The sequence below is a fragment of the Dromaius novaehollandiae genome, chromosome 1 (genome assembly GCF_036370855.1).
Source record: "Dromaius novaehollandiae isolate bDroNov1 chromosome 1, bDroNov1.hap1, whole genome shotgun sequence".
Taxonomy (NCBI): Eukaryota; Metazoa; Chordata; class Aves; order Casuariiformes; family Dromaiidae; genus Dromaius; species Dromaius novaehollandiae.
In genome coordinates, this window is record NC_088098.1 from 95,532,462 (window position 1) to 95,559,348 (window position 26,887).

Consider the following 26,887-nt stretch of genomic DNA (forward strand, 5'->3'; position numbering starts at 1 on the left):
ACAAACAAAGGCAATAGAAATCCCAAATACCCTGGAATAACAGAAAGTCCAGTTCTGGCAGTACTTTGAGAAGTACCTTGAAGCTTCATTTTTGAACCTGAGGAGTCCAGTCTCACTTCTTTACCAGAAAAAACTCAGGGAGTCAGGTAAATTTTTAAGATTCATGATTTTTCTTGCTAAGTAGGCAAGCTCCTAAAGGAAGGTGGGAGGGTGGGGGAATAGTAGAGTATACCTACCTGAATAAATACTCATGTCAGGGCCACGATTATTTACGGATGAAGTAGGCAAACAGGCTCTCCCTATGTGGGTGGCTGTGTGTGACAAGCATTGTCTAATTTTATGACTGGTTTTTCATCCCAGTGCCACCAGTCTGTGAGGATGCAAGCTTGCGCTATCGAAGTCTTGTTACGGCACTCTGTCTAAAAAAAAATCATTTTATGCTGCTTGAGCCATCTCCCATGCACCACCTCATATTTGCTGTGGCCGGTATAACCCGTAACTCACTCTAGGAGCCATGAGAAGAGGTATATTTTTACCCCAGTGATCAACATCAGCCAGGTGACTGCCTTTTGCTGTTTTGTGACAACACTTTGAAAGGTTTTGTCTCAAGACCTGGCCATTTGGTAAATACTGGCTTTAAAAAAAAAAAGGAAAAAAAAGCTTTTTAGCTAGGAGAAAAGAGTGAGGTGGCAAATCCATGCGGCCACGGCAGGGGCTTGAGTAGGCTGCCGAGCTGCACCCCCGCCGCCACAGTACTTCCCCCACCCTCGCAACAGCCCAACTGCCGCTGCCCGCGCAGCCGCGCGGCCGCGCAGCCCCCACCCCACCCCACCCCGCCGCGCGTGCGGCTGCGTGCGCGCCGCCGCCCCATAGCGCGTCGGCGCGGAGAGGGAAGCGGCTCCCCGCCCCCGCCGCCCTCGGCGGCGCATGCGTCCTGCGGCGCTGGCCGGGCTGGGAGCTCGAGTGCGCATGCGGGCGGCTCGCGCAGGCCCGGCAGTTGCGGCAGTCGCACCAGCCCCCTTTCTGCCCTGCCACGTACGGGCGGCGGCGGTGGCCCTTGGCGGGTTCGGACGGGGCGGCCTCCACTGGCGAGACTGCGGAGAAGCCAGAGTAAGACAGCGGGGTTCCCCGGCTCCCTTCCCATACACCTTCCTCCCCCCACCTCCCGCACGGTCCCGGGGGGAGCCGTTGGCGCCTGTGTGAATGGCGGCGGGAGGAGCGGTTGCGGGTGGGGGGGGGGGGCGACGCTTACCGCGCCCCCCCCCCCCCACCGGCGGGACAGGGGCGAGGCGGCCCCTGGCGGAGCGGCGGGGAGACCCGTCGTGTCCCCCCGCCCGCGCCCTGCCGCGCCGAGAGGCCGCAGCAGTCCCTCAGCGCCGCTCTCTCGGCCCGGGGAGTTGGGGGCTGAGCGCTCGCAGAGCCCCCCCTGCACCCCGTCTGCCCGCCAGGCCTCTCTTCCTTGGGAGACTGCAGCCTCCTCCCCCGGCAGTGAATGGCCACGATTTCTGCTCTTCATTGGATCGGGCCTGCCCTTACTGTAACAAGAAAAAAAGAGGAAAAAAAAGAAGCGAAATTAGCTCTTCTCCTTTCTGTCCCAGTCTCAGCTGCCTTAGGAAAGCTCTCAAGGCTCTGTCGAGTGGGGCTTGGGGGGCAGCGATGCTTGGCCCTCTTTCTGTACAGCTCACCCTGTTGCCCCTCATCCCTCTTTTGACAGAGGGAGCAGTGAAGTGGGAGTGCCGGTTCTGCCTTTGCAACACTGTGATCCTCTGCTGCAGTGGCAAAAGGGTAGTGAAATCAAAAAGAGTTATGACATCACTGCTTTAAATCGATCCTGAGTCAGTAATTTAGATAGGACCTTGGCGCATGATGTGAACAGAAACAGGGCTGTGAGGGGAAAAAATCTGTACCTCTAAAATGCATGTTCTACATTAGGGAGCCTAGAAGATGAAGGTGAGATTCTTATGAAAAATAGTGCGTCTTAAACAGGAAGATATTGGAGGTTTTCTCTTTTCCTGAGAAAGTAGACACTGATTTATTCTGTTAAAAAAAGCTTACCAGTACACATTCTGAGCATCTTCCTTGGAAAACCAAGCATTTTCTTCAGGAAGTCATGCATTCAGCTGTGTCATACTCACAGTGAGGAAAGAAAAACTTAAAAGCTATATGATTTAATGATTAAGACATTTCATATAACTTTCTGTAATGTTTGCAAGCAGATGCAATGTTTAGAATCTGTTTCTTAAAACCTAGACACTTTCAAGCAGAATGGAGAACAGTTTGACAAAATAAGTGCACTTAGGTGCTTTTTTTGTTACTTTTTCCATATTCTTTGGTAGACACGAAGTGGATTTCTGTGAATAATGGAGGCAAATAAGACAATATAATTGCTGGCTTCCTTGCACAAAGTATGAATGATGAATTCCATCTGTTGAAAGACCACAGTAGCCCAAGCGTGTCCACCAAAATCTGTCTTGTTAAGAAGTACTAATGAGATTATGTTTTTATTGTTGTCTGTTTCTGAGTAAATTACACCATAACATTACGGAAGCAAAGACGCTGCTCAACTATAATACTTAACACAAGATGCAAGCTAAATTAACTCTGTAAATTAAACCACTTTTAGATGTATGATCCGTATCCCTTACTTATTCATTGCAGTAAATTGTGTTTTGCCTACTTAGTATATCAGAGCAGCCTTACCCTTCTCCCTGTCAGGAACAAGTACAGCCCTTTTTGAAGGTGAATATTACTGCTTACCCAGGATGAGGGGAGTAGCTGCCAACCTATGAGAATTAGAGAGGGGCTTCATTCTTCAGAGCTCTCTTGCTCTCTGCTTCAGTCCTGTGTTCCTCATGCCTGTCTATCCCAATTTCCTAAGGTCAGTCAAAAGAGGGGAGCTGGCCACATTGGAAAATTCCAGTTTAATGTGGATGAGAGAAAGCTACTTTTTCCTCTGGCAGCAAATCATCCAAAAATCTGACCACAGGTGTTGAGATAACTGTGTGTGCATGTGTCAGAAAGAGACAAGAAGGAAAGATGAGGAGAAAAAAAAAAAGTACAAGTGCTGGGTAGAATATGCCTAACAGGTGGGAGGGAGGAGCAGAGTTTTGTTTGACATTGGGTTGGTCTGTATGCTAACTCATTGTCTTGTAGCTCTGGATGATGAGTGCATGCATAAGAAACAGGTGGACTGCAGAAACCTCAAGCAGATCATCATATCGGCTTTCTAGCAGCAAAAGCTGAATCTGAAGATGAGTTGATGGCAGATCATATATTTAAGTGGCTGTGTATTTCTGACTTGGGTCCATTCTTTCTGCCCAGTTTGGTGTTTCTGTCTGTGAAAAGGTGGCATTACTGCTCCTTTGCTGCTTATAGTCTGGCCCTGATGCTGCCTTGAAGACACCAGTTAATGTTAAGGGACTTCAGCTTTAAATGAAGAAATGTGCTTCTATGTTTTGATACTGCTAAATCGATCTGAGTTTATTTTCTTTAACTTAAGCTGGGCGGTTAAGGTGGAGGGCCCTATGAATAAATATTTTAAGACTGTTAGGGGAGATCACTCTCCTGGAAAGGAATGCATTACTGTTAACAATTCCTATGCACAATTACAAAATTTAGAAAAAAAATCAAAAGCTCTTTTATTATGAAATTAAAACTCTTGTTCAGGATCTGTTTTAGTTCAACTTTGAACTCCATGATACTCAAGGTGTAAATGTCTGATGGTTACCTTATGGATAAAATAGTGACTTTAGTAAGATGTTCTAAGGTGAAAGATCAGTATGAACTATATAACTCTAAAGAAGTCTGAGAGCAAATAAATATTTTTTTCATTTTTCTGATGCAGCTTCCTCTTTTCTGCCATTGATAGTGCATGGCGGCTTATCCTAACTCTGTCCTGAAGTGAGGTGGAAAATCTGAGCAATAAACCAGCATCAGTAAGAAAACCAAGGTAATGATAAACATATGTTTGTGGAAAGGAGGTGAAAGAAGACCTGTGGATACTACTTAATTTTTTTTGATGCTTAAAAATATTATTTAAATACCTACTGCAAATAGCTGTGTTTTTACAAGCAACTGCTACTAAAACAAAGTGCTAATTAGATGGAGTTGATGTGCCTGCAGTCTAGACCACTATGTTGCATAACATGAATAATGCATTAACGATATTATTAACTTCACTATGCTTCATCAGAGTGTCTCAGTGACACCCTGGCTGTGTTAATTACAGGTCCCTTTTCCCTGCAATTGAATTCAATTTCTTTGTATTCACCTACTTACTGTTATGTCTGACCAGGAAAGTGAGTTTTGCTCAGTAGTTGCTTGTATCTTTTTCTGGAAAGTCATAGGGCTGAACACATGGATTTGCATGAAGTGTTTGCTTTATATCAAGTTAATTACAGTAAGACAGAAATTGAGTTGCAATCTAGAGATAGCATTGTAGTATGTCTTTCTAATATATAATGTCATTGTTGAAACAGTAGAGTTAAATATATAGAGATACATCAAGATATGATGTGTTAAAGGCATCAGCTGCTTATTTCTCTAGTAGGAGAGAAGTCATTTTCAATAGAGTGTTTTAAAAATTGACTGACCAAAGCAAAGCTCATTTTTCTCATAGAGTGCCATGTTGTAATGTCCTTAAAGCTAAGGGACACATATTTGCATATCTCTGTCAAGAATTGTGGGTTTTTGTTTTGTTTTTGTTTTGCTTTTGTGTGTGTTTGTTTTTTGCCAAAGAGAAAGGACAGCTTGCTTGCCTGCATACCTTTTGGGAATTCCAGTTTTGATATGTAAGGCTTCCTAACTCTAAGCTCTCCAACATTTGTACTTCAGATATTAAGGTGCCTGCCTCTTTAATTTCTCTTTATTCCACTTTCATTGTTTTGGCCCTGTCCAAAACAGTGAAGAAAAAGGGAAAGACTGACAAGCTATCTAGATTTTTTCATTACTCCCCTGAGTAACTTCTCTATACTTTCTCTTTTTATTTGTAAATAATAGACTTGTGTGTTTTTAACATAATACCTACGTGGCACAGAGTTGTAATTCTTTAGTTGTCATATATGAAGTGTGAAGGATATGACTTTGAAGTGTATGTCCTGTGTATCTGGGACGGAAGATGACTTTATTGCGCATGTCGAAGTTGGAGCGGTTGTCCATCGGAGAGTGACCAACTGCCCAGACCTGGTATTTTGCATAACACCCTTGTGGCTCTGAGCCACGAGATGCATACTGTGTGCCTTGGGCAACTGAAGATAGTTGTGTTCTGGACATGCAGAGGGGAAACAGAGCTGTATTATCAGTGGGTACCGCTGCTGATGTCTGTGGTAGCCTCTGGCTGACTGGCTTTCTCTCATAGTCAGATGTAATATTGATTTGGGAAACTAACTCAGGCAACTTGAGTCATGGTACAGACCTTTGTGTAGGTTATAACTTTTGATTAGGACCATGCTGTGCTGCTCAGTATACTTCTGTATGTTGTACTGAATTTTTCAATAAGATCAGGAGCAATAATCTGGAAACACAAAACTGAAACTGTTGTATGGTCTAATGATAGCTCTTTTCAATATAAAATCTTGGTTAAAATCTAAAAAACCAGGAAGAATTGCCTGTCTTGCTTCCTAGAGAGAAACTTTCAATTTATTCTGACTATGCATATAATAAAACCAGTGCTCAGTTCTTCCTTTTTTTTTTCTTTTGCTTGTATCTAGAATGGTGCCTGTTTCAACTTGCCTACTTTAATAAAACCACCTTACTGCGTATAATCTTCGAGTTTTTTTTTTTTATTCTTTTGTTCTTGCAGTCTTAAAACAAACAAACAGCCGTTTGCTGGGTATCACAGTTATGGGGGAGGTAAAAATGATCTAGTTAGGTAATAATGTATAATGTTGTAAGGCTGAGTTTTTGCTGCATTGCACATTCTGTGAAAGAGAGATATACATGCATTTCAACAGCAAATCCTCAGGAATATTACTTCCTGTATAACTTTTTCCATGACAGTTTACAGGTAGATATTTTACCAAAAAACAGGGTGAAGTTCCTAAATGTCACATTTAAAAGCTGCATGCTTTTTAAAGGTCTTTGGATTTAAATTCAGAGCACTGAGAACAGTCAGAACTGTTTGTTTTGATGTCTAATGTTGCAGAGTTCTGTTTTGCTCATAAGCTTAATTAATACATTGGCCATTTTATCATTTGAGAAGTTAAATGTGTCCACGAAAGCTTCTCTGTAGTGCTGTCTAACAGTAATGCTTTCAAAAGATTGAAAGTTTCAGTACTGTCATCAAAGGGATTTAAATAACTAGCAGTCCAGTGTTCTAAAACATTTTTAATGTTTTGTTGTTAACAGGTGTCTATAGATCAGGAGTCCACCATGAATGGGCAGCTGGACTTAAGTGGGAAGCTGATCATCAAAGCTCAGCTTGGGGAAGATATTAGGAGGATTCCTATTCATAATGAGGACATCACCTATGATGAGTTAGTGCTAATGATGCAGCGAGTTTTTAGAGGAAAACTTCTGAGCAATGATGAAGTCACAATAAAGTATAAAGATGAAGGTAAGGTTTAATTACTAGTGTTGCTCTGAGATGACTTACCTAAGGACAAAAACAACAAAATTATCTCTTAAATTGTCTAAAACATTGTTAGCAACTGAAAGCCATTTCCGAGATTCAGTCAATAAATAGAAGCTGTATTTCTTGTGGTTGTGCTGGTAGTGTACCCTCCAGTATCTCTGAAATATCAGCTATCTCAAAGATCACTTCTTGTTGTTGCAGAAAGCTGATGCTATTGCAGGCTTCTTTGCTGTCCAGTCATTTAACCACTTCTTTCTGTTGTCAGTGATAAAATGGGATTGAAGGCAAGAGGTGAATTAGTATGTATGATTTAACACAAACTCTTAAAAGACTTTGAAAACTTGTGAGTTGAGAGTTGTGGTATTGAGGCTTTTTTTTATTCCTTGAGTGTCAGTGTGGGGCATGGAAAAGCTACTTAGTTTGGGGGAGAAGGCTGGAATTTACAAGTACAAATATGAAATTCAGAGAGTGATAAAAATCAAAGTCTCTTATTCAAATTAGAAACTTGTATAAATACTACATTACTCAAATATTCAGGTTAATTTTTCTTAACTATAGGAGTAGGAAACTTTAGCTCTTCCTGTAGTACCTGAAATGTCAAATAACTTGTTTATATGTCTAGGAAAGAAAACTTCACTTTGAATGACCTGGAGAGTTGTTCAGGTTCACAGAGCTTTTAGAGACATTGCTTCTCATCAAAACTGACAGGAAATTAAGGACCATCTTTTTGGGTCTTGGTGTCTAATAGGAACACAATTCAGTGGATTTGCAGTGGTTGTTATGTTTTTGCTTCTATCACAAAATCAATCTTTTTTTCCCCTTTTTAGAATGGGAAAGATAAAAGGAAATTGGTGGATGTTTTCTCATTATGTTAAAGTTTCCAGGCCCTTCCCCCCCCCCCCCTTTTTTTTTTTGCATTCTTACCTGTACTTTAAGTATAGCTCTCTGTTTTTGCATATGTCTATATTTTTGTCCTTTCTTCTGAAGCGGATGATGTGTGATGGAGACTCTAATTGTGGTTTCATCCGTTAAGTGTTTTTCATAGCCTGGAGACCTCCTGCTTTTAATACCAGGTTTCTCTGGCTCAGGATGTACTGCTTTTCTGCTGTGACTTGGAGTTTCTTTATATGATATCCAAGGTGGTGGTTATTACTAAGAACATTTAAACTGTATTAATATCAGAGCAAGTTGCAAATGATTAAAGGAAAAAAATTGACAGGGCTAGGCCTCAGTTTAAGATTATCACATGAGGGTCCTAGTAGTTTTGACTTTGCTTCAGCTATGCTAAGATTCTTTTAAAAATCTCTTTGTTATTTGAAACATTGGAATATGTACTTTCTAGCTGTTTCAGCTTTGTTGTTTACCTCTCCAAAGCTGGAGGAACAGTTGTCTTCATCTTTAATGAGCAAATATTTTTAAGTAAGTCTAAGGACCTCCTCTACTTCTACCAACCTCGATGTGGGTACTCTTGAAATTCGTAGGTGTACTCTTTTGACTGTTCAGAAGAATGCTTTATCTACCCTTGTGGGCTTTGTTTTTTGTTGCTGTCATCTGAAGCTAGTGATCTTCAAGCCTGGATATGGGATTTTCTACTTCTGCAAAATGTCATGGCTTTGTTATATCTTCATCAAATTGTTACAATCCTTGAGTCTAATTTCCCCCCCCCCCCTCCACTTAGCAAACTGAAGGAAAACTACTTTTATTTTTTGGCAAAAATGATTAGAAAAAAAAGGGGATACAAACTCAGAGCTCCTTAAAATGGTTAAAAATGTGTTATTTCTACAAATTTTGTGAAAACAAGAATGGGAAGAATGACTATACTCTCTCCTCCTTCAAAGATTAAGGCAGCAATTAGTACAAAAGAAAAATAAATGATGATTTATACGAACACTTGAAAATGTAGAGAAATAGTAGGGGTGGATGAATTTAGTAGCAAAGGAAGCATAGCTGGCAGGGCCATGGATAGCAAGACCAATTTCTAGTATTTTAAAGAGAATTCTAATAATGCCATAAAAATGGGAATGCACCATGATGATACAGAGTTAATGATAAAATACTTTCCAGTCCATTGGAAGTCACTTGCCTTTACTAAAGGCAGGCAACTATAATTGGCATAGCAGGAAATCTTTAGTGTACTAGGGAACCTTGAGTGAGGGCCAAAGCTATGCCGCTTGGAAAACAAGAAAAGTATACTCTCAGAATAGCACGATTTATAGATGAAATAAAGGAAGCCCTCTTGTAAGTTGCAACAGAATGTAATTAGCATGGCATATTCCTCTCTGTATCTTGGTGACAGGAATAATGCTACACTGACATTCCTTAAAATGAAAAAGTTGGTTTGCTTTGTTGTCAGGACTTTGTTATGGCTTGACTTATGTCATATATTTACACACAGATATAGGCTTGACTTATATATGTGTGCACATACACACTTGTATATATAGCTTATGAATCCTAGTGTATGTGCTACCTAGATAATAGTTTGATAGTTGTCAATTGGACTAGAACTGATTTTATGTTTCTAGCAAGATTCTGTACTTGTGGGTGCTGGTGCTTTTCAGCCATTTTCTATTCCTGTAGCGGCTTAAAAGCAAAATTTTAATCATTCGTAAAACCTGCATTCAACATAAATGTTGTTTTAAAATAATAATAAATTAATAAATAATATAAATAGTAGGTGGGGAGATGGAATGATATGGATTCTTTCTGGTGACCTGACAATGTGTATTAATGTAACTTTTCACTTGGTTATGCAGGATGTGCATCTTTTTTCAGACTGTGAATCTTAGTATTGACTGGTGTGATAAAGACCATTTTGAGATGCTTTTCTCAATGTGCATTTGCAGAAGACGTAATAATCACTTATTGTGTAAACAGGAGTATACGAAATAGGAGAAGGGCTTTGTGACAGACTACAGCGGATTTTGGCATCAGTATTTAGGAAGGGATACTGAAAAACTGGAGTAAGTGTTTTACTTGGAGAAAAGGTGCTTTACGGCCAAAGACAAAGGACTTTTCAACTTTCATGAGTTCATGTGATCAGGTTATAATTGTATAAGTGCTGGTTTTGATCATAATGGCGAGCAGGTCGAGGGAGGGTGTTGCACTTCTCTTCTGTTGAGGCGCCACTGGGATTTCCATAGTCACTTTTGCCCCCAGCACCCCAGGACGAAAAGACTTTGAGAAACTGGAGAGAATCCAGCAGGCTGCGGTGATGGTGGTGAGGGGCTCAGGGCAGGTGCCCTACAGGGAGAGGCTGAGGGAGCTGGGCTTGTTCACTGTGGTGAAGAGGAGACTGAGGGCAGAGCTAATAGCAGCCTACAGCTAACTGAACTGAAATGGAGCCAAACTCTTCTCTGTAGTGCCAGACCCTAATGGAGGGGGCAGTAGTTGTAAATTGTGGCTTGAGAGGCTCAGACAATGTTTTGGCTAAGAGGGCAGTGCAGCGCTGGAACTGGTTACCCAGAGGGATTGTGGAGCCTCCATTCTTAGACGCTTTCTAGACACAACTCAGCAAAGCCACGATTAATGTAATGTGGTGTTGGCAGTAGTCCTGCTTCGAGTAGGGCCTAGATGGTCTTCAGAGGTTCCTGCCAAGTAAAATTTTTGAGATCACAAAAGTGTAAAAGAACACAGGACAAAAAAACCCATCTCTGGAGTCAAAAATATAAAACAGTTTTCAAATGTTCCTGAGGGAAATATATCATTAGACTGCTGGTATCTGTAAGACTTCACTTTTATCTTTTTTAGAAAGCAGCTTCTGTGGAGACTGACAGTGTTGTTGGTTGTTCTTGTTGGTGCTACAGTAGGAACACCTTCCAGCGTGGAGGTGTTACTTCTTGTGAGAGGGTGATGCAATTAGAATACGTAGGTCTTCAAATTCTGAGCTTTTTTCGACTTGCATCCAGATGTTTTATGACTGTTTATTCATATGGATTCATATTTATTTGAAAATTTTGACCATAACTCGTATGCAGTTGGATCTTCATAGCATATATCTTCATACCTATGAAATTGCTAAGAATTTCCAGGCAGTAATGTGTAATTAAAAAAGTTTGTGTTTGTCCACAGAGCCTCCTTGTAACAGTGTTTTAGGGAGGAAGCATGAATAGGTTGGCCTCTGTTTTGTTCCCAGTTGTGTGTCATTTGTATAACACTGTTGATTCTGGGGGGTGAAGCTTCACTAGATAGTGTCTCGTCTCAGTTCCCAGTCATAAATAAGGTGTTCTGGAAGGAGAAGGCCTTGCTATTCCTTCTCCTTCCCTCTGCCAAGGTACACACTTTCCTGGTTATACAGCCCCACTCTTTACTTTGCACTGGCTAGTTTGTGCTCATTTAATCTCTTGATAAGCCTTTCAAATTTTTTTAAAACAGCAGAAAATGAATCCTGCCAGAGAGAACAGAGTTTTTTTTTTTTTTAATTGGTGATTTTGTTGAGTAAGCAGGATATTGATGTGATTGACTGCTGTCCTGAGTCAGGTTAAAAATTCTGAAAGGCCTTCTGAAAGGTTAAAATATCTGAAAAGAAAGATTACTGGGAGTTTGGTATCTCTTTTGTATATTAATAGGACTAAAACATGTTTGGTGTTTTATGCATAGTGTTTTGTGTCTTAAAGGATCCCAAACAGTTCTTACATAGTTCCTGTGACTGATGGCAATGTGCAGATTCAGTAAGTCAGCTCACCTCTGAAATCTGCCACATGAAAATAAATGACTAAGAGTTGAGGCTTCACGTCAAGTTCCTCGATTGAGAGAAAAGTTCTGTTCTGACTACTTTGACATCTTCGTGTCTTCTCATTCCTGTTTGTGTGTTAAGGCTAGGATAATTTTACTGTTAATTTTTCCATAGGTACTTGATTATTATTATTCCCTTGCTGAAAATCAGTCTTTCAGATCATTGGTCAGAATATAACCCGAGAAAGTGTTCTAGTCACTTAACTTTTTGCTGTCTTGTGAGTGTGTGTGTTTTGCTTTTAAAAATTAAATTGGGGGTCAGCTTGTGCCAACTTCTGTCTTGATTCTCCTGTTTTTAAGAACTGTTCATGAACAGTACTGTTTTGGAACCATTCAAAATGGCCATATTAACTTTAAGCGGCAGCATTGTTATTTCAGGTGTTGGCCCCTGTGAACTATTAGATATAATGCTTCATCGTGTATGCAAACAAAAAAGTAAATGAAGAGACTGTATGGAACCGTCATTCTTTCAAAGGACTAATGTCAGAAGGATGTTTTGGAGCCCAGTCATACTTCCATCCTACCCTCTGAGCATAATTTCCCTGCACTCTCCCATTAATAAAATTTTCTTCTGTGATGTGCACAAGTTTAACTTGTTGCTTTGTCTTATGTTGTTTTGAACAAAAAAAAGCTTAATTTTTCTTGGTAAGTGGTCCTTATTCTGTAAATCGTTTGTCCTACCCAAGTTATTGCAGATACTTTAAATTACAGTTTATGGTTGTAAGCGATTGTACCTTACGGAAATAAGGATATAAGCCTTACTTAATAATGACAGAAAAAACTTCTGTGTTCTAACTCTGTTTTCAAAATTTTCATTTTTTTTATATGTATAAAAGGTATAGTACCATTTTTCAATAGTGTTAATTGGTAACTTTTTTTTCTAGTAGCTTCAGAATCAAACAGGCAGTGTTATTTTTAGTAATGAAGTAAGCCTTCTGCCCTAGCATGAAGTTCACTAGTTACTAGGCTTTGCTTTTAATGCAACTTTTTCACATTCTTTTCAGATGGAGATCTTATAACAATTTTTGATAGCTCAGATCTTTCCTTTGCAATTCAATGCAGTAGGATACTTAAGCTGACATTATTTGGTAAGTATAAAAAATTGTGGGTTTTTTTTCCCCCCCTTTATTTAAAAATTCTGGCAGTGGGCTCCACTGGATGCTATAAATAGCTTTCAGTTTAGGTCATCTCAGAAGGATGAAATCAGTAAGTTAAAAATACTAGATTAATATATGAAATCTGTTTTTCTTCTTGCTGTTTTGTGAGACATCTGAACTTAAAGAAACTAAAACTATCTTCCTTCCTGAAGACTGACCTTACTCATGGTTTGCTGTAGTGTTAGCTGTGTATGCTGCTTTCTTTAGTTCACTTTCTGAAGGGACAGATTTTCACCAAAAGTGGTGTTTGTAATATTCAGCGTGTATTTGTGGAAATGAGCACAAAGAGCAGAAATTTACTGCAAACCTTTCTCTCCAGTTCTGGTACAGTATATTATGTTGAACTGAGATTATATTAAATGAATAGTAAGCTCTAGAATAAGCTTAGTCTGTGTTGACTCAGTGTGTGTCATTTTAAGTCCTCCACAGAAGAGGAAGATGAAAGTGAGTAAAAAATAGTGCGGTTTATTTTTTTCCCCCAATCTTAAACTGGATGCCAAAACGTTACTACAATCTTAAATTTATTTAATTGCTCTTTTGCAGTTAATGGACAACCAAGACCCCTAGAATCTAATCAGGTGAAATATCTGCGTCGAGAGCTGATAGAACTTCGCAATAAGGTCAATCGTCTACTGGACTGTTTAGAACCGCCAGCAGAACCTGGGCTTTCTGCTAATCTGCCTGAAAGCGGTAGGCAGTCTGGCTCAGAATTGTTCAGTTTGATCTGCAGAGTTTTGTGCTGTTTAACAAAGTGAAAAATGGAGTCTTGAGTACTAATTGTGGTCATTCATGATGGTTGCTCAGTATCTTGGAACTTATTTTTTAATGGTTTAGTTCTTTGAGAGGCAGAGTTCAAACTATTTGGAGTAAAGCACCATGTTAACATAGAAATAAAACTTCAGAGCTTGATTCCTGTTGCGAAACATCAAAGCGCTGTAACTAGCACCTGTGAGTCACGATAAAGTTTTGACAGGGCTTGAACTGAATTAATAGCTTGTTGCTGAAGAGGGGAGATCTTGCTCCCAGCTGAGTGCTCCCACTGCTTACCTGGGCCAGCTCTGGTGCTTGTCTTGTTGCTAAGCAAGTTTGATTCACTAGAATAGCAAAAAGCTAATTCAGCAAAACTGTATTCACTTTTTTTGCCTGGTTAAGAAACTGAATCTACTCATTTTCTGATCAGACAAGCATCAGAGCTATCTCAGGGTAAGCAGCACAAGGGTGCAGATAGTGGTGGAAAGTATTATAGGAGGAGGGCAAAATGGGGAAGGAAGTCTCATTCTCCTGGTTTTGAGACAGTGAGCTCCTAGCTTATGGCTGTTGTACTGTAAAACTATACCTCTGGATTTGTTCACGTGTCCTTAATTAGAGGTTTTGGGGAAGCTGGACACAGAAGATAATGATATATTTAAGTCATGGACTACAGCACCCTTGAGTAAAGAGGCAAACCAAGAGCTCCAACTTCTCCTCTTAGAAACACCACCTCTGTGTTTCACACTTAATGCTTTTTTTAACAACAAAACCAACCAAAATCCAACCACTGTTGCTGCAGTATAAGCAGTTATGAATGCCATGGATTTAGGTTATTAACCCTTTGGAAGGAGGTTAGGATGGTGATCTTACACTGGATGTAGAACTTGCCAGTTTAAACTATGTGCATTTTTTTGTCATTAAAGTGAGAATGAAGCACTGTTACTAGATTTCTGAGTGATGCAATGTTTTTTGCATAAGAACAAGGAGATGAACTTCACCTGTCATCTTAGGCAGGATGGGATGGGGGGAATAAAACAAAACAAAAATTACAGTTGACAAAACAGTAGTAAACTTGAAGTTATCCTGTAAGCATTCCTAATTTTGAATTCTCTGTAGACAAGCCATACCAAAACAATTGGGCAAAACAAGAGCCTTGTACCTTTGAACTTGAGACAAAGGGGGAGAATTAATACTCCATAGTGTCAGTTTGTCTTTAAGTAACTATGTGCAATAAAACTGAAGCTTTGTGACTGATCATGGAGGTTATATTTGGAGGTACAATATTTGCTATTACCCTAATGTGTATGTTTGCAACCGTTAAAATATACAGTTTAAAAAAAACTGCATGCAAGTTTAAAGTTGCTGTAATACAACATATACTTACGGTGGGTTTTCCGTTCTCAAGAATTAATAACAGGACGTTTTTTTTCTAGATGCTGTAGATGGTAGGGAAGAAAAGGCTGCTGCTGCTGACTCCACTGTTAAGCCATCTACTCAAGTTATAGCAGCAAGCATGTCTGCATTTGATCCGCTAAAAAATCAGGATGAAATCAGCAAGAATGTCATGTCAGCATTTGGCTTGACAGATGATCAAGTGTCAGGTAAGAACACATCTTATGAAAAGGAATGTGAAACTTTTCTTGTAATTGATGACTCAAGAATTTAAAAATCTTGATTTGTACAGAGAATTTGTATTTTGGATGTATTAAGCCATGTTTCGTATTCACTGTTCCTTTACAGAATTCTAAAGCTTGATATACTGAAGAGTTGTAAATGGATTTTCTAACTTCCGTATACAAAACGTTGAAATACTGCTGTTGGTTTTGCTATGCTTGGAGTAGAAAATGGCTTAGTACTCTTTTTGATTCAGATTACTTTAGAAAGCTATTACTAGAATAGTGGATGTCAAATAACATCTGTTATGGCGGTGGCATCTTTCGAGATATCAGTGTATTAGTAGACTAGTGTTACCGTTGACTGCCCTTGAATGTAAGGTGGTTCGGTCACGTTAGGTGTCATTGCAGTGAACTCAAATGTTACCTGGAATAACAGGGTATTTTCCAACTCTGAAGTATTTTTAAATGTTAGACTTGATACCTTGCTTGTTTTGCAATATTTTTTCTGTGCATATAAACTTTGTAACCTCTGATAGCAAGCTTTGTAAAGAGCTTATATTGTGTAGTTTAGAAAATGAGGTGGAGAGAGAGACAAACTAACAGCAACTGGAGATTGATCCCATGGCTATGTCTACATAAACAATCAAAAAAAGAAACTAAATGGTACTAATGGCCTGGTGCCCACACTATACATGTTTTGCATGGGGAGGGTTACTTTGGGCTAGCTCTCATCTGGTGCTGGTGACTGAGTAGCCTATTAGCAGTTGCAGCATGTTAAATGTGCTTCTGGAACGCATCCTCCTGAGACTGTTTCCCTACGTAAATTGAAGCGTAGTAAGTGAGGGTGCCGGGTGGACTCACTTCATAATTGCAGCCCTGACCTGAAATGAACTCTGGTGTAGTGAGTGTTGGGGTGACCCGCATCTGCTCCAAGTTCTGATTGCTTGATTAGAAAGTGAGGGAGAAGAGAGGAAGAGCACTGAGCTTTCAATTTGGAGCTTCTGTGCATTTTTTTTTTTTTTGGTGACAAAATTGGAACTTTACAAATCAGCTTAGCAGTTTTGCTTTTGCACTTGTATTCAGAATAATCACATGAAACCCTATGAATAGGAACTACCCTGTCCTTTACATGTTTTCAGCTCAAGGAAGGAATTAAAAGTAAAATGTGAGTTTCCGTCCTTCTAATGAAATTGCCAAAACTACAAAGACTTCACTTCTATTTTATTTATTTATTTTTTTGGAGATGTAGGTACCTGTGTTTAGTATCTGTGTAAGACATTTTTCCTAATTTTTTTCAAAGAAAGAAGAATGTTAAATGCATTGGTCACATTCACTTACAGCTAACAAAGAACTACACTTAAAAATGATACTATATGTATATATTTTTAATGGGTTATTAGGTGACAACAGCTGTTTAAGTTAATAGAGTTAACGGAAATGCTGTGTTCCCTTGGAAGCACAGTAGACTAACTTAATTGGTGTCTGCCAGTGATGGGAAAACAGGATCCACTGCTCTGCCTTAGGTCTTGGTCTTGCTGTTCAGCTTGTATCCTTGGCTTGTTTCTGCTGTTTGGGTCAGTCGGAATGTTTTGTGTGAGCATCTCTGTTCTCTGCCTCGTTTTGAAATCCAGTAGTGTCATCCTAGTTACTGTTGACAGAGAAGAATAACTTACTTGCCTGGATTGCTTTTGTTCTTGAAGAACTGCATGATTGTTGGCTCTACCTCATAGTAACCATTTTAAAACTGAATACATAGTAAACTTAATGCAATCAACTTAAGACAGGATAACTACATCTGAAATTACTTTTATAATTTCAATAGGCAATGTGATGCAGAATATACAGAAGTGATTTTGCACAGAGTGTGCTTGGGTCTGGCAATATAATATAGCATTGATACTTGAAAGTAAAACTGCAGTTAGTTTAGAACATGTGCTGTGTGTATTCAAACTCTAGACCAAATTTCATATGGTCTATGTAGTGATGATACAGATGGACAAACAATTCGCAAGTGGAGCTTGCTTCTACCATGTGTCTGTATTAGCAAAAGCCTGGCGTGGTAGGAATAGATCTGCACTATGTGTTAGCAACTGTGCAGGAGCCAAAGCTGTAACTGCAAACTGAGCATCTGTCTTCGGATCGGGTACTGTGCAATGGATGAGACCTATTGAGTGATCTCTTCCTGCACGGAGTCAATTGGGGTGTTGCCACAGCACAGTTAATTCCCAAACCAGAAAAAGTTGGTACTTGAAAACTTGAAACAGACTTCTTTTGAACAATGAAGTGGTACAGTAGATTATGAAGTAGCACTGGCTGAAAATTGGAGCTAATTTTTTTGAAGAAACGTTTTTTTGTCTGCCGTACAAAGCCTCAGTGTCAGTTAATGCTTTGATCATAGCATCAGTGATGCTTTAAGATCTGTGTCTCCATAATTCTCCTGATAGAGCAAACTTATTTTGCTGTAAGGACTTCTGGGTTTTGTTGCATGTTGTTCTAGTAGCCTAACACTATGTTTGACTCTGTATGTAGAATAAATCTATTTATACAGATCCTCAAATCTTTTTATGACCTTTCTTTTTAATGTGTTTCTACAAACTTACTTGCATCTATATTGAAAAAATACTGTGGGGTTACACTTCAACATGCTTTGAATGCACAGAGAGCTTTACAGCGGACCATTTAAACGGGATATGAGAAATCCCATTTCAAAAGTCATACTGCTGCAGTGTTGTGTAGATACAGGCAAAACCAGGCAGCTTTGAGGCATTTTTTTCCTAATAAGGAGAGGGGGAAGGTGCAATTAAATGTGTGTATTGTTGGATGCATATGGTAGAAGTTGTATCTTGCAAATATGACTTTAAGTTGAATTTGCAGAAATGTTGATACGCGTGTTGAACATGTAGTTTAGTGTCTTTGAAATCATAGGTAGTACTTGTATACCTAAGAGCTGGAAAGATCTGAGTTTAAGCTTCCTTGTTTCTAATAAAATGTTCTTTATTTAATTGCAGTGTAGTGTACCTATTCACATAGGTATTTCAGAACTTTTCATCACCTTCCTCTGCATGCTAATCAGTAGCTGGAATATTTTTAGAATTATCAAAGCAATTGCTTTTAGACAGAAGCCTACTGTATCCCGATTGGGAGTGCAAATGTAAAACATTCTTTGAAAGTTTTCTGTTTGTTCATGTGCTCTGTGAGTACTGGTAAAACCCGAATTGCCTGGGCCCGTGCAGGTCACAATAAAACACTGCTGCATTAGAGTGATTTCACACAGCCTGGCACCTTTGTTCCAGATGAGAAAGAAGAGATATGTAGGTGCATGCTCTGTCCAAATGTAAGAAGTCGTCTTCGGTGCATGTCTGCAGAGTTAAAACATGAAGCTGCAAAAAGACCATGTTGTTACTGAGAGTCTTATCCCCAAAATGGATCATCCCTCTGAAGAATGAGATCTGAGTGACTTTGACCTAGGCACAAGTGGGAAATTGCCACAGAAATTATTTCCAAAGGCGTGCTAGTGTAGATTTGCAAATATACTTAATTTTATTCTGGGCCTGACATCTTCAGATGTAAAGCTGTGGAAAAATGGAAAAATATGTTAAAAACTTTGTAAGGAAATGATCTTGCATGACACTTCTTATTCAAATTCCCCATTCATTTAATTTAATATATCTTGTTCTTGCTCCTTTAGGACCACCCAGTGCCCCTACAGAAGAGCGGTCGGGAACACCAGATAGCATCGCTTCCTCTTCTTCTGCAGCCCATCCGCCTGGTGTTCAGCCGCAGCAGCCGCCATATGCTGGAACACAGCCACAGACTGGTCAGGTGGAAGGTGAGCAGCGTATTTTTCCACTATTTAAGACAGAAATGATGCTGGTTCAGTCTGAATTTGTTAGTTAGGATTTCTAATTGGCATACCCAAAGTTGATTCCAAAACTACAAATGCTGCAAAAAGCAATTTTTTCTCATGCTGTTCAATATATAAACAGCAGGTGGAGTGGTAGCTTTATGGAAAAGGGTAGGTCACATATCCTGAAAAGGGAGTTTCATTGTAGTATTTTCTGTTTGCATCTATGTTCATTTTACTACAAAGGAGCTTGTATAATACACTTCACTTTAAAGCTGTTTGAAAATCTTAGTTTGTAGTATATACCTTGCATGTTGTGTCAAGTGATATTTAAGCAGTTGCTTTCACTTAATTAACAGTTTTATCAGTAATGCTGGCTTGTCAGTATAAATTAAGAGTGTTATTTACCAACTGTTTCTATCTAGCAAAACCAAGACATTATTGTAGTAAGTTTACTATTTACTGTTATATGATTTACTATTTATTATGTATTGTTCTGTGCCAGCCAGGTTAAACCTCATAATTAGGCAGTAGCATAACCATCATGTATGCATCACAGTTTTCCTAAATAACTTTGAGTGCTTTAATAAGCTCTTCCTTTAAAGTTTAAGGTATTGACTCTGGTATTCAGATTTCTTGTTATTGTGCCCTTTCACATGTGATTTGACTTCTAAAAATAAACCTCTTCAGAGATTTGTAACATTTTGGCATCACTTTCTATTGCTGTTTGTGAAAGCACTGAGCCTTCAGACATGCCCAGCTCTGGATGAAACTCCATCTATGGAATGACTTGTTTTTGTATTTTTATCTCCATATAAAGTACAATATAAAGTTGTTCCTGTATTTTAATGTAAAAACAAGTTACCACCCTCTGCTGCTTTCTATACTGGTATAATGCTGAGATAAATGTAAGAAATATTAATGATAGTGATAAGAGTATCCACAATTACTTGAAATATCTTGGAAAGGTATGAAGGCCTGAAGGGCATCAGTAACACTTTCACTGAGCAACGTATTTGACCAGCTTGCTGTTAGGCATATATTTAAGCAAGCATGAATGCTGTTTTTAGAGGTGGAGCAGCTTTTAGCTTTTTTTTCCTGAAAATTAATTTTTGATATAAGGTTTAATTTCCTAAGAATTTTTGATGTTATATAAATGAGATATAAACGAGAGTCTTCTGTGTAGCTTAAAGCTGTAATAAGTTTGATGTCTGATTATATGTAGTAGTTTTGGAAAAGAGTGCTTCAGGTCTTCTGTCAACAGACAGAGAACTTTAACACTCAAAATATTTTCTCCCAGCTCTTGAACTTGTCTTTTTGCTGCTGTACCTTCTTACTCTTTTAATTACATAAATAAGGTATGAGATTGTAAGTGTTGATGTTTAACTAGAACTGCAACAACAAAGCGAAGCACTTAAAAACACTGGCAACAGCAGGTTGGAATTCTGAATCACTGCCAGCACCAGGGAAGGGAAAAAGTACCTGCTGGCGAGAAAGAAAACAGTTGAACTGCAGCATGATTTTAGGGTCACTAACAGAAGGGACTTACTTCAGCAAAACTCACTTTAGATTGGAAAGAGAAGTTGCTTAAGCTAATGTATTGGAGTGGATTTAATGAGTTTTCTAAACTTGGGTGAAAGCAAGTACAGTGCCTTTTTTACATTGAATATTTTTGCCTAAGTCTTTTTTTTTCTGTGTATCAAAGTACAGTAATGCAGGTTATAAATGTTTTGGTCCATAGTTTATGCAGTTTTTGTTTCCACTGAAGTACTCTGGATTATATTTGCTTTGCTCTGGAGAAAATAAGATGGTTCAGTTACTGGGAAGAGATTAGAAGTCATTGTTGCACCCTTTTTTAATCAGAAATACTAGTGGGAACACTTAGGTTGTCCATCGTGTACACGCAATAAATAGCAGCCAGTGCAGGGCCCTGACCCAACCAAAACTTTAATTATCTTTCGATGACTAAATGTTCAACAGGATCAGCTCATGTAAATGCCAATGTTGGTGTAGAGCATGGTTTTTCTTTTCTTTTTCTTTTTGGAAAACAGTTTCAAATTATTAGTTCATTTCTTGGAGAAAAAAAAAAGGGGGAAAAAAATCACCTTGCCATCCTCAGTCTTTTAGTTTGATCAGATCTGGTGCTAATCAGACTTCAATATTACATGTAGAGGATATAATTAAAATGCCAACGTCAGTCATTCTGGTATATCAGTGTTTCTTTTTCTTAATGGAATTCTTTGCCAAGAAATTACATTCGTTCTCAATTCATTATTTGGGAATACCAAATCATTTGACGTCTGTAGGCAGATATTAAGGAATTATTTGCCTTCCCCAGTTAATAGTTTTAAGCATTCATTAGCTTCTGACAAACAAAGTGGTTTCAGTGTAGCACCATCTCTTCTGGCATGCATTTGCTCTTTTATGACTAAATTCAGTAGCTGAATGCACACCAGAACCAAGTAGTACAGATGCGGGCACATTTTTTTTAGTCTTATGCTAAAGTATATGTAGAGTTCATCTGCTCAGGCAGTTTACAAGCTTCGATGGCAAAGAACGTTGTGCCAGTATGCATATTTGCCTATTCATCTTTTTTCTGCAGCAAGCTAAAATTTTTCTCTGCTAAAACGCACAGGAACTGTGGTAAGTGCTGGCAGGTCCTTGACTGAAATACGTAATGCTAAGTACAAAATGAGACACTGGTGCTGTAGCTTATCTTGTTTCCAAACTAAAATCTAGTGAGAGGAAAAAATCTTTATTTATGGTCCAATAGGATCTCTGAATACATTCCTTTCTGTAAATTACAAAAGTTTTCTTGAATGGCACTGGAATACCTCTCTACTCTTAGGTAAGTCTTCTCGTCAGTCCTGGTTAAGACAGCAAAGCCTTCTCAGAAAGCTTCTGAAAAACACTGTGCCAGCAGTGGTTTCCTTCATATCTCTTTACCTACTCTCTCCAGCAGGTGCCAGTATGGTATCTATATTAGCCTAAAGGTAATTATCCTGAGACAGACAGCATCCTGGTTGTTCTCCCAGAACTTCCTTATTCAACTGAGTTTAAAAAAAAATATATATATACTTTCTCCATTTCTAATCTTCAGTTATCAAGCTAACAGGATTAAATTTTCTCCAACCCTTGTGCTCAGCACTCTTTCCATGCCACAATAATTGTATGCCAAAAATTTTGAAGAAGGGATTGTATCAGCATAAAACATTCTGTACATCTTAGTTTGAATGTAAAGTACTGTTGCTTTCAGCTATTAAGTAAAGCAGAGAAAAAAAGAAATAAGGAGCTCCCTTAAAACAGCATGCACAGCGATATTAGTGAACTTAGAGCAAAGCTGAGTTGCTTCTGATTATCTTGATCACTGGGTGCAATTCAGAAGATACCAGAACTTTGCAGTTATGCAGTCTGCTGATCTCTGCAGAGGGCATAATGGTACAGTAACACTTTACTATTAAAGTTTCCATGTCTGCTCCAGTGCAGCTAAACTTTAGTTTGGCAGGTAATTTTGTTCTTTGACTATGCACATTAATAAACTGAAAAGAAGCAGAAGCATAAAGTCTAAACAGGGCATGAGTTAAGTCTAAACATTTACTCTGCCTCTTCTTGCCAAGAAATTGTAAATAGTGAATTTAGGAAAAAGTAGCATTGAATTGGAAGACGCAACCTTAAGACTGTATGGTTTTATTTTTACTTCAGGGTGTATATGCCTGGGTCTCTTAAGAAAACTTGATTTACAGCAAGTCAGATATTAAGGGATGACTTGTCTAGAAAATGTGGTCAGAATAATATACCACTCTGCTTACAGGACTTTGCAGAAATAGTCTCAAAAACCTAATATAAACAGACACTCCAAGGACATGTTTACCTTTCAGAGTACTTTAATTTACACTATGTTCTGGAGCAGTTATCAAGTCATTTAAAGATGCCTGCTCTGTTACACAGCACTGTAGTGTTAATGAAGGGGTCTAGCTTATGGCCTTCTCTGAAAACATGAAATAATAGGCATTGCTTACCAAATGAGAACTGTTTATTTTACTGGAGTTGAGCATCACTTATGCTTCAGAATGGCATGGTTCAGAAACTAAAAATGGTAGTTACACTTCAGTTGATATTTGAGCAGCTTGAAAGGGTGTTCAGATTATGTATTTTTTTGACATGTTGTGGGAAGGATTGCTTCTGTGACCTGAACTGTCTGTTAGGATGTTATCTATCACCTTAGTGGTTATATTCTAGCTCAGGTTTTGGGCTTCAACTAAACAAGTTTTTAATCCATAGGCCAGATGTATCAACAGTATCAACAGCCTGGTTATCCTGCTCAGCAGCCCCAGGCTCAGCCTCAGCAACAGTACGGTATGCAGTACCCAGGTAAGAGCTGGCGGCTTGCTCGAATCGTGATTTAGCTGTAGACTGACTCCTTGAATGCCCGACCCTGTTAGTTTTTGTTCCTGAGCACAAGGGCAGCTGTCTGTCTGTGATTCTCATAGAAACTAAGGCAATTCAAAAATTACCAGTTAAAGCACGCTGTATAGCTATGTTTTAATACAGAGCTGGAGTTCTGATACTGCAATTCTACTTCATTGTGACCATAGCAGACTTCATTACTGATCAGCAGAATGCAATAAAGGTAGGCAAAATGGATCACCTGAAATAAGATAAGTCTTCAGGATTAACTTCTGTGGTTTCAGGACTCTAGAAAATGATTGTCATCCATCCCAATTTAACTTTCTTAAATATTGGATACATAGAGGGCCCTGATTTCTTGTATCCACAGTAATCTCCACACACAAAATTTAATGGTGTGAATGCTGACTAGATTTGTCATTTAATAAATCCTTAGTATTTATAAATACTGTAATTTCAGAGAAACTTTCAATTACTAGTTTTTCTAAATTGTAGATATTACTGGTAACTTCAAGTAAAGGTGCTACTGGACTTTTAACAGAAGAAGTGTGCTAGCATTCTGATTTATATGTGGTTAAATATGATGAGTTAGCTTTGCCTGTACCCAAAATAAAGAATGGAAAGTTTTGAAGTAAAGTTTACTTTAGAAGAAGCTGGAATCTAATAATGGATAGTATATGCTAGTATTCATAATCCAGCTCAGGACAGGGATGAACATAGCAGATTCCATAACAAAACTCTTGGTGCTCAATACTTTTTTTTATAAAATGGCACAAAGCATTTTTCATTTCTTGGTTTAAGCAAGATTGTTTAAAATGGCCAACATCCCCCCCCCCCCACCACCCCTTACTACGAAATGACTCAGAATATAGCCTGTGTGGATTCCTGCCTCCCATATGTAAAAGTACATTGATTTTGGTGTAGATGAGAGTACTTGCAGAACTTAAGAACAAATTCACGTATTTATCTTGGATAAGAACCCTAGAAAATTTGGAATTGAAGGCTCGTGCCTCAGCTTTCCTTTGTGTGCTCTGTGGAGAGCCTGTTCTTGATTTAAGTCTTTAAAGTATTTCTGGAGTATTTTGTTCTCTGCAGGTTTCTCACTCCTGCGTTTTTAAGTTGAAGACAGTGACAGACTTTCTGAAGTCTAGTTTCTGCAGAAATAAGGACTGTTGGAAGTAGGAGAGTCTCTCTGACTTTCTTTAGACTTTAAAAACTGATTGGAGAAAAAAAAGGGTGTTTTCCATCTGCTTTCTAGTCATGTCTTTTTTGTGAAATTTGTTGCAATGCGAATTCTGCCATCTAATACTTGGTAACAAAGCAAGAATGAAACATCACCAAATCTTGTCTGAGATCTTCTGTTTCTCCTTACTTAGTTCATGATTAACCTAGTTATCAGAAACAGTTTTCTTTTCGAGGACTTTTTGACAATATCCATTGAAAATCTTGACTCATAGGTCCATTTTCCTTTTTGTCCCTGTATTTACCTCCTTTCAAACCCATGTGCCCCAAGAGCAGAATCAATTCCCCTTTTGTTTGGCAGATCCATTAGGCAAGAATGTGCTTATTTACTCATGGTAGTGAAAATGGACCCTTCAAAGGTTGGTCTCACAAGTAAATTTTGATTCCCAGTTTCAAGGTGAGTTCAAAATTTACTCCAGTGCATTCTTCAATCCTTACTCTTTCTGTTCAGGGCTGTGCACTTTTAATAATTTTTGTGTGTCTGGTGTTTAATGCTGACAGGATTCCAGTCAATGGAGAGGTTTCATTGCAAGTAGCTGCAGGTGTGTTTCATGATGGATAAAAAGGACTTCTTGTTATTTTAAAGTCTTCAGTAAGAGAAATTCCTTTTGGAAGCTAGTTTTATGCAGACAAATCAAGTTTGGGACATGTTTAAATGGAAGTGATACACTAAAGTATTCCGTTCTGCACAACTTTTTTCATACTGAATTCTACCATTAAGAAACTCAGAACCTGTGATCTAATGAAAAAACATTGCTTTATGAGTATTAAGCCATGACAATGTTTTCATGACAGTCTGCTTTTAATTTTCAGTTTTTATTTGAAAAGGTTAAAAAAAGAAAAAAATCCTATCCTAAATTAAATTTTGCTTCCCTTGCCCATGAAGCCTGTATTTTTAATGTGACATGATGGTGAAGATATTATCTGTCCTTTTATGTATTTTGCTTAAGTCATGGAAAAGCTAGTTTACACTAAATTGCTCCTACTGTTGTCGTTTTGCCATTTTAGTGCACCACAACCAGGCAGTGTGCTTATATGAAAGGCAGGAATACTGTGGTTCATTACTGTTTGCCTTTTCTGTGCTTACTGCATTATTTTGTGTTGTTACTGTAGTCATTAAAAAAACACTCTGCAAGCCACTGGCTCTTCGCTGTCCTCACTTACCTGATGTCGCTCTCTACCTCTCCAGCAGGTTACAGTCAGCAGCCCCCCTCCCAGCAAGCGCAGCAGTTCCCGGCCTACAGCCAGCCTGCGGCCCAGGCTCCGGCTGCGGCTTTCCCCGGGCAGCCGCCGCAGCTGCCGGCGCAGCCACCCCAGCAGTACGCGGGGGGCAGCTACCCGCCGCAGCCGCAGCCCTACACCACGCAGGCCTCCCAGCCGGCCCCCTACAGTGGCCCCCCCGTGTCCCAGGCGGCGCCGGGCACTTACCAGCCACGGCCTGGCTTCACCCCCCCACCGGGAAGCACCATGACCCCCCCGCCCAGCGGGCCCAACCCCTATGCCCGCAACCGGCCTCCTTTCGGCCAGGGCTACACCCAGCCGGGACCCGGCTACCGATAAGGACCTGGCGCTGCTGAACGCAAGCAACTCTCATGTGCTATTCCATCCCGACTGACTCCAGTATTTTGAATTGAGGTTCCAAAACCATAATGAGGCAAAACATCCTTTATACCTATAGCTGGTAATTAAATTCTGCTGGGGGGTGGGGATGACCAAATGAATCTTTTCTGCTTTAAATTGTATCTGCTTCCTAGTTTAATTTGGGGTTGGGTTATTTGTTTTTTGTTTTTTCTCCTCTCTTTTTTTGTTTTGGGAAACACTACCTAAATGTCTGTAAAGTGATTGACATTCTAGCTTGCCTTGTTTGAAGGATATTAAAATCCTAGTTGGAAGTTTAGCCCATTTACCAGGCTTGTTTTTACTAATAACATGAAGTACTAAATTAGATTCATTCTGGATTTGAAAGTAGATATGATGTATTATAAATTGTAATGCTCACATGGAAAGCTAATAAAAATCCTGAATACATTATTTGCCTGGTTTTGATTTCAAAATTCAGGTAATACAGACCAAGAAAACTGTGTTAAGGAGACAAGTGTGTGTGGTAAGGGTACAGATACCAGGCTTCTAAGAAAAGTAGCAGACTTCTAGGTCTGATCACCCAACTTGTCCAGGTAAGTGGAGAAATTTTGTGAATGCAGCCTACTTTTGTACAGATCGTGCAGTAGACAGTCTTGCACTGTCATGAATTGCCAAGTAACTCTGTTACCAAAGAGTAAGAACTAATGCATAAAATCTTAGACCCCGTAACCATTTCATTTTAACAAGGGAGGGAGGCTAAGCGGTTTCTGACTCGAAAGATTGAGCCAAATAACTCTGCTAGAGAAAAAGAACTTTTAAAAAGGAACAGCTTACCACAGCTGCTTTGCCACCCAGAAAAACTTGGGAGTACAATTCCAGTGACTCCATTTTGAGCCAAGAAAAAAACAGATCAAGAGCTGTAACAATTTCAATAGGCCATATAACAGGAAAGGGCAAAACATTCTCCTAGTTAATATTTTCCATC

General features: G+C 39.2%; 1 protein-coding gene across 4 annotated transcripts; it reads left to right on the top strand.

Moving 5' to 3' along the window:
- Nucleotides 1-911: 911 nt before the first annotated feature.
- On the top strand, nt 912-26,352 carry TFG (trafficking from ER to golgi regulator). 4 transcript variants are annotated; one of them, XM_026112340.2, is made up of 9 exons: nt 972-1,110; nt 3,869-3,949; nt 6,346-6,553; nt 12,310-12,393; nt 13,006-13,152; nt 14,646-14,813; nt 18,517-18,657; nt 22,954-23,043; nt 25,511-26,352. In XM_026112340.2, the coding sequence occupies exons 3-9, from the start codon at nt 6,370-6,372 to the stop codon at nt 25,879-25,881; spliced, it is 1,185 nt and encodes a 394-aa protein (XP_025968125.1). In that variant the 5' UTR covers nt 972-1,110; nt 3,869-3,949; nt 6,346-6,369; the 3' UTR covers nt 25,882-26,352. The 4 variants fall into 4 exon arrangements, with proteins under 4 accessions (XP_025968123.2, XP_025968122.2, XP_025968125.1 ...); XM_026112339.2 differs by having other exon boundaries at nt 973-1,110; nt 3,845-3,949; XM_026112338.2 differs by lacking the exon at nt 3,869-3,949 and having other exon boundaries at nt 912-1,110; nt 25,514-26,352.
- Nucleotides 26,353-26,887: the final 535 nt, after the last annotated feature.